The following is an 8,083-nucleotide window of genomic DNA, read 5'->3' as shown; positions in this document are numbered from 1 at the left end:
GAGATTTCGTATCCGAACTCGAATCTTAATTGTCTACTCACTACTCACTAATTACTCGAACTCATTTAACTATTTGATTGTACAAAAAATTAATTTTATTACCTTAATTACTTGAGGTTGTGAGTTCGTACTTGTATAAAATAATAAATATATTTCATAATTTATATTCATATAATTAATTAATAATTAAATTTATGAAAATAAATAAACATTAAAATAAAAATTTAAACAACAAATTATTTAAAAAAATTCAAATAACAATTTAAATAATAAAAAATAAATAAATAAACATTCATAAGATATCATATATCTAAGATGTAATATTCGAATCCTATTTGAACTTAAAATAGATACTAAACTTGCTACCCGTACCCACTCAAAACTCACATATAAAATATCCATATACTATATAATTGAATAAAATATCGGTGCATCGTGAATACCCCTTAGTAGCCCTAAAAATATTTCACCTCAATATATCAAAAGAAATTGTTAATCCAAAATAATTAATTCCAACAGCCGGACAAACAAAAAACATGTGATGGAGTTTCAATCGAACACGCGTCCTTTTTTTCCAACGTGGAAATACAAACATCTAGAACTTTTGCAATCAACCAAAATTTTCGCAACCACAAAATCGTATATGGAATTAAAATGCGGTACAAATGTCATGATTTTTTTTCTTTTTTCTATAAAATGTCGTTTTAGCATTTAGGTGGTCCAATTTCGAAAACCGGTTTTCTCTTTCATGAAGTGGAAGTCGGACTAAATGAGTTTTATTACGAATCTAAAAGGTTAGAAAGAACTTGTTCGGCAATGTTGGCTTGAGCTCCCATTGATGGACCCATTTGACTTTTCCATTCCAATCCAAGCCGCAAATTGTTCCTCTGATTGAACATGTATCATTTGAACCGGGACCGCTGCGCTCGAGCGTGACACGGTTCAGCCTAGCTTGATACTGGCCGTGCCAAGCGCCGCTCAAATATAAGGGCTGAGGGTCTCGAGCCCATTGGGCAGGCGTATCGCAGCTCGTAATGAGTCCTTGGATGGCAACACACTACAGGCGGCAGCACCATGTATACAGATTTCAGGCCAACAGCCGATTCAGCACGACACAGATGCCACAGAATACTACTTTTCCTAGAGTCTGATGCTAACTAGTAGTTTCAACATTGATCCGTAAAAAAAGAGGTGAAAAGAAGATAAATTTTCTATGGAAAAATGACTTGTTTAATTTTGTTACAACAAAATTTTCAAACATTTTGACTTTGAGGCAATATATCATAGGATTAATTGAACAAGTTGGTTTCAATTGTTTTTCCCTTTTTCTTGCTTCCTTAACAGACATATTAAATTTGTGTGTTTACCTTCTTTATAAATGTCTGCTAAGGTTATCTTTGTCTGGATTCATGATTGTCCAACAATTAAAATTGACAATTGATTGCAGCATATTCATCTTCCAAATTAATGTTGGGATGTAGGTATGACAAGAGAAAAATTACACGAGCAGATTTGTGTAAAAGGCCTGGCGGCCGGTATATATGGACGAATAGAAGAAAGGATCCTTTAAAATTTTGAAATCAACAGCCGCACATTCCAGCATTCCATCTATCATAATTAACCTGGAATGCTGGACAAGAAAAGAAAGGCAACGAAGAAGAACAGCATGCTTCCAAACAAAGCAAGCATTTACGTTCTTGTTGTGAAAATCATTTTTGGTCATTTCATATGCAGTAATCAAAGTATCTCATACGAGTTAATCTTACTCTATATATATATATATATATGTTATCTAGGTTTCTTTTTTAAAAAATAATTGCATGTATACATAGAACTTATCATAAACCTGATTATGACCCTGTATTGTTGAAAATAATACTGGTATAAACACCATTCGGTCGTACTCAATTGCAAGGAAACAGCATACTTTCAAATTGCAAAATGCAAAAGATATAATTATATTCCCATAAAATTGACAGCCGCTGCAAACCATTATCTCTTGATGCCACTACACAGGAAAAAAGAAAAACTAGTAGTAAAAATTTTGATGATACTGAAAGGGAAAAAGAAAACCAATTAATCCTGTTCTCTGGACGAATTAATTATCAAGTTTAGCTCAATAACTTGGACATATTGTTTCTTTGGTGCAGCAAGTTATAGAATTATATCATATGCCCGAGAAACCAAATTAAAGTATAATTATTGATGTCGAAATGCATGAAAGCAATGAATATCAAGATCGCTGGATCTATTTATGAATTTCCTAGGGGATCAGAATGAGGCGATAATTCGTTAATGTCCCCATTTGATTAGCATATCCCTTCACTCACCGAAGCTTGCAGAATATCCTCTCTCAATTCCTTGTTCTTACCCCAAAGCCTTGCTAACAACGTTTTTAGTCTTTTATTGTTATTGCTTTAATAGTTTCCTATATAAATGAGCCAACAAAGACGCAAAACTCAGCAGCCAGGGAGGAGCTAAGCAGAAGCTCAACCAAAAACAAAAATGGCTTCAAACAATAATTTAGCAGTGCTCGAAGCTCTTGACACGGCTCGCACGCAATGGTACCATATAAAAGCTATTGTCATCGCTGGCATGGGTTTCTTCACAGATGCCTATGATCTCTTTTGCATCACCACCGTGTCCAAACTCTTGGGCCGCCTTTATTACTATGATCCTGCTCATTCCGACAGGCCGGGAAAGCTCCCTCATTACGTTAACAACTTGGTTACTGGCGTAGCCTTATTTGGAACTCTTAGCGGCCAACTGGTATTTGGTTGGCTCGGTGACAAACTAGGTCGCAAAAAGGTGTACGGGATCACTCTCATCCTCATGGTGATTTGCGCCATTTGCTCGGGTCTATCGTTTGGGTCCACCGCGGATTCTGTGATTGGAACACTTTGTTTCTTTAGATTTTGGCTGGGTTTCGGCATTGGTGGCGACTATCCTCTTTCCGCCACAATTATGTCTGAATATGCTAACAAAAAAACCCGTGGCGCATTCATTGCCGCGGTTTTTGCCATGCAAGGTGTGGGGATTATATTTGCTGGGTTAGTCTCCATGATTCTTTCAGCAATCTTCCGTAAACGCTACCCAGCGCCGTCATTCAAAGCAGACGCAATCTTCTCCACTCAACCTGAAGCGGATTTTCTATGGCGGATTGTGCTGATGTTCGGTGCCTTACCAGCTCTTTTAACATACTATTGGCGGATGAAGATGCCCGAAACTGGTCGTTACACTGCTCTTATTGAAGGAAATGCCAAACAAGCAGCGGCTGATATGGGTCGGGTCCTTGACATCGAACTCGACGCAGAAGGAGAAAAGCTTTCCCAGTTCAAGGCAGCAAACCAGTTCCCATTACTGTCCCATGAGTTTTACATGCGCCATGGGCGCCATTTGTTCGGTACCATGAGCACATGGTTCTTGTTGGATATTGCTTTCTACAGCCAAAACCTAACCCAAAAGGACGTTTTCCCCGCTATGGGTCTCACCAGAAAAGCTCCTGATATTAACGCTATCGAAGAAGTCTACGAGACCTCACGAGCCATGTTCATCGTTGCGTTGCTCGGAACATTCCCAGGTTACTGGTTCACCGTCCTTTTCATAGAAAAGATTGGCCGCTTCATCATCCAACTAGTGGGCTTCTTGATGATGTCCATCTTCATGCTTTTGCTGGGCATCAAATACGACTATCTCAGGGACGAAAATAAGTTGTTATTTGTCGTTCTCTATGTGCTAACGTTCTTTTTTGCCAACTTTGGCCCCAACAGTACAACCTTCGTGCTCCCCGCGGAGCTGTTCCCTACCCGGCTGAGGTCTACTTGTCATGCGCTGAGTGCAGCGTCTGGGAAGGCTGGCGCCGTGATTGGGGCTTTCGTGGTTCAATCATATACCTTGGACGAGAGTGTCGGCAAAATTAAGCGTGCCATCATGGTTTTGGCCTTCACAAATTTGTTGGGATTCTGCTTCACATTCCTGGTGCCAGAAACTAAAGGACGGTCTTTAGAAGAAATTTCAGGCGAGGATGGCGGTGCCCAGAATGAGACTCAGATGGCAGCCAGGCGATCGGCTACTATAAAAGGAAGTGGCCGCTTGGAAGTTATTTGAAGCAATTGAAGGGTAAGTTATTAGCTTTGGATGATGATCATACGATTAGCAAGGCAGTTGTGAAGTGTGAAGATATAAAAAAACAGTTGAATAAGTAGGCCAAAGACGACAGCCTTTTGCCTTGTTTTTGTTTGGGTTTTAATTTCTGCCTGTCTATGAATAAGAACCGCAACCGATGTTATCTAGGCCACTGTACCAAAGGGCGACTCTGTTTTTCCCCCAGTAAGCGTGAAAATTGTGGAAGCGTAAACATAGTTAAAGGCAAATGAAAGTTATCTCCTTGTCACTTCTAATCCTAGTTACCTCCTCGTTTCAATTTATTGAAGAAAGAAATCTGTTTCAAATTGTAAAATAGAGGGAATTTAAATTTCCCGCCACTAAAGTATAAAAAGTCAGTTGAATTTCGAGTTTTGACTGTTCAAAAATTTTTTACCGTGCCAGGAGGGTCCACCCTAGCAAAAACCCGCACTGGAAATAGTCAAATCTTCGAACGCCTAGAGTAACAGAAAGAGCGCTAAACCAAACCCTAGAAAAACAAATTCCCTCGCTTTTCCTTCGCCTCACAAATGAAATGGGATATGGAGATCGAGGAAATCGAGGCAGTTCTGGAGAAAATCTGGGACTTACACGACAAGCTCAGCGACGCCATTCACTCGATTTCGCGAGCTCACTTCCTTAACTCCATCAAAGCCCTCAGGAAATCCGACAAGAAGAAGCTCTACAACGACGCCGTCGGCGACGATAACCGGGCCGGGTTCGTGTTCGTGAAGGACTTTCGAATCGACGATAGTGAATCCGCCATTCAAGAGGCCAAGAGTCTTAATGCTATCAGAACCGCTCTCGAGAATCTTGAAGACCAGCTCGAAATTTTCCACGTTAGTAACTCCTTTTTTTGTTCTCGTCTTTTTCCATTTCCAAAATCTGGTCGCGGATTTTGAATATTTTTGGTGGATGTAAAAAAAATAACGGAAAGTAAATAGGAAATTGATTTTGGTTGCTTAGGGTGGGTTCTATTTTGTTAATTTCTGAAGTAAAATTGAAAATGTCTCCATTTAACTAAATGAAAGGACTTCTTGCTCGTGAAAGAGTTTGCTTCTAGTTTTTGCAAATGCAATTAAAGTTCTGTTTGATTATTGAGGAATAGAAGGGGAAGCCGGAAACGTTAAAAAGGAAAAGAAAATTCGATTTATAGGTTGCTTGTTCTTTTGATTATGTAGTTTATAATTAACCAAACTATATTGCATGGAATGGATTGTTGAAAAATGAACAGCGAAAATGAAGTTGTTAGGGTTATATAGGGAACTGAGAGCATGCATTTAAAAGGAACAAAGCGAAGAAGGAATCATATAGGCAATTGTTCAATAATTGCGCATTCAAGCTTCCTTACATTATGGGTTCTTAGGAGGGAGCTTATGATATGTGTGATATAGCTTAAGCTGAAATGAAGTTGCTATAGTTTTTTGGATTCCGGAATCTGGAGAGAATAGTGAGATGATGAGGAGATATATCAGGATTTGGGACTAGCATCACAAGATGTATGAAAGTTGGTTGAGATGGCTTATATGTGGTGCTGAGTGACCTTGACATGCAGAAGCATTGCGTGAACTTTGTTGAAGGTGTTATGACAGCAAAATGTAAGAGAAGAATTCGTATGAGTTTTAGTGGTAGGAGATGCAAAAGTTTGTCCCCAAGAATGGGTTGAGTCCTAATACCTTGCTTCAAAACCCCAAGTGAAATAACAGTGGTAGGGATTCATTGTTTTTCTTTTTCTTTTTTTTGGAGGTGCTGTGGTGATCATTTTAAATTATCTTGCATGTTTGCTTTTACATTTTATGTTGTGACAGTTTGTTGGGTATCAATAATTAGCATGATGTATGGATCTCTTATATATCTTTTCGTTCTTTTTAACAGACGGTACACACACAGCAGCAGGCTGAGAGAGATGCTGCCATTGCACGATTAGAACAAAGCCGGATAATTCTTGCATTGAGATTGGCTGAACACCATGGTAAGAAGTACAAAGTAATTGATGAAGCTCTAGCTTTTGTGGGAGATGTACATGATGCTAGCCATTTTGTTTCACCCGAAAACCTTTACAGTACACCAGTTAGTCCATCTGGGGAGAATCTTGCATCACATGAAGGGAAGCGCTCTAATATACTAATCAAAGTTCTTGTTTCTAGCTTGAACTTTGCAAAGAAATCCCTGAAATTTGATCATATGGGTGGGATACTAAGCAATGCAGCTTTATTCGCAGTTAGCATGATAGCAATGCTGCATCTGCATCAGATTGCTTATACAGAACATTCAGAGAAGCAAGAAGATGACATCAACAGGCGCAGAACTGTGAGAAAAAATTCTCAACTAGGAGGACCCTCATCCTATGATCGTTTGAACCACTTGGATGTGTTCTCGGCCAGGGGCTAAGGTGAAGACCAAAAAATATGTTTACAAGTTTATTAAAGGATAGGAGGCCAAGCTGTTTTTCAAATTTGAAGAAGCTTTGCTGTCTTTTGGATTCTTCCCATGGGAGTTTTAAAATTTTTCCTGAGTATGTTAGCAAAGAATTGGCCCCTTTTTTTTATATATGTCCTAGTTGGAGCTGTTGTCAAAATGCTGATTGCCCTCGTTGTTGAGGCATATCCTTGTAAGAAATGATAGTGAAGCAGGTAGTCCCAGTTTACAGAGTATTATCTTTTCCCTACCTCCACAGTTCTCTGTATATCCCTATTATTAGCTGGTGTCTTATGTGTATGCATGCCTAATCTTACTATTTATTTTACCTTTTAATCTCATGTCAAAGTCTCTCTCTCTCTCTCTCTCTTCCACCCCCGTTCCACCTGAATGTCTGATGTATGTTTGCTCGAGAAATTTTATTGTATTATGACAAATGAAACAACAGATTTGCATCGGCCCTGAAATTGGTGGAAATCGTTTCAACCCTTGTTAGTGTTTTGGCAAATATTTCTGACCAATCTCCCAACGCATTGAGTTGTAATGGCCTTTTTAGGCCCCGGAATATCGAATCACAGGACAGTAGATTCCGTATTTTGTTATTCTACGGAGCAGAAGGCTTTTGTTTGCTGAGGCAATGTGGAAATTCATTGTACCTTTAAAACCCCAATGGCGTGATTCTGCAGTGCTAAACCAATGCGTCGAGCCATGAGCCAGTGTAACCATCTTGTATACGCTATCCGCAGGGTTACAGCGTGAAATGAAACTAGGCCGTGCGCAAGGCAACATCCGATCAGAAAAGAAAATTTGGCCTCAGAATTTGCAGGTTATTTATTTATGTAAATACATGCATGATCTCAGGCCCTCTGTCCATTGCAGAGCAAGAAAGTGTTGGGACTAGGCAATTTGCTAATTGATATCTGCATGTTTTGAGATGCAAAAACATCGGCACGCTCCTCATGACAGACCTCACCCAAATTATTCATGTTTCCTACAAAATTTTTGTTTTCAAGAGCGGTGAGTCTAGCTTGCTTATATAAGCCTTCAGCTTAACTTATTTACAGTAAAATTACATTTGACATGGCAGAAATTAATGAGGAGATATATTTTAGTGACATGACAATGTATGAATATTATATACTGTCAATGTATCAAATATAAATACATTTTTAAATTATTTAAAAATTTTCTCTAAGTTTTTAGACGTCCTAATTTCTTCGAGTAAAGACTAATTGTTGGGCCCAACAGTCTTTAATGCCAGTGCTCTGGGTTGGGAAAGATATTTTTTATGAGTTGTAGATGGGCCACCATTTGTTAATTATTAAAAGACCCATATAAAAAAGGACCCTCCGACCTGAATCTGGCCTTTCTTTGGCCCAGCAATCAGGAATCATCATCTCAAATTCTCTATCCTCACTGCAGGCGTGCTACCATGGCATTTCTCCTTTTCCATTTCTTTTCTTTATATTTTTCCATTTGTCAGCGCTTCTGTCACTGTTAGATGGCTCTTTGAGTCAATTGT

General features: G+C 38.9%; 2 protein-coding genes across 2 annotated transcripts; both read left to right on the top strand.

Annotated features, from left to right (window-relative positions):
• The first annotated feature begins 2,505 nt into the window (after positions 1-2,505).
• LOC18605708 (low affinity inorganic phosphate transporter 4-like) lies at positions 2,506-4,249 on the top strand. Its single transcript, XM_018118573.2, has one exon. It carries the CDS (start codon positions 2,506-2,508, stop codon positions 4,105-4,107), a length of 1,602 nt encoding a protein of 533 aa, XP_017974062.2. The 3' UTR covers positions 4,108-4,249.
• A 344-nt stretch (positions 4,250-4,593) lies between these two features.
• Positions 4,594-6,897, top strand: PDV1 (plastid division1). Its single transcript, XM_007038881.3, has 2 exons — positions 4,594-4,982; positions 6,019-6,897. The coding sequence occupies exons 1-2, from the start codon at positions 4,674-4,676 to the stop codon at positions 6,532-6,534; spliced, it is 825 nt and encodes a 274-aa protein (XP_007038943.3). The 5' UTR covers positions 4,594-4,673; the 3' UTR covers positions 6,535-6,897.
• Positions 6,898-8,083: the final 1,186 nt, after the last annotated feature.

The sequence above is a fragment of the Theobroma cacao genome, chromosome 3 (assembly GCF_053813885.1).
Source record: "Theobroma cacao isolate CCN51 chromosome 3, ASM5381388v1, whole genome shotgun sequence".
NCBI lineage: Eukaryota > Viridiplantae > Streptophyta > Magnoliopsida > Malvales > Malvaceae > Theobroma > Theobroma cacao.
Note: the sequence above shows the minus strand (reverse complement) of the source record. Positions and strands in the feature narration are given on the sequence as shown.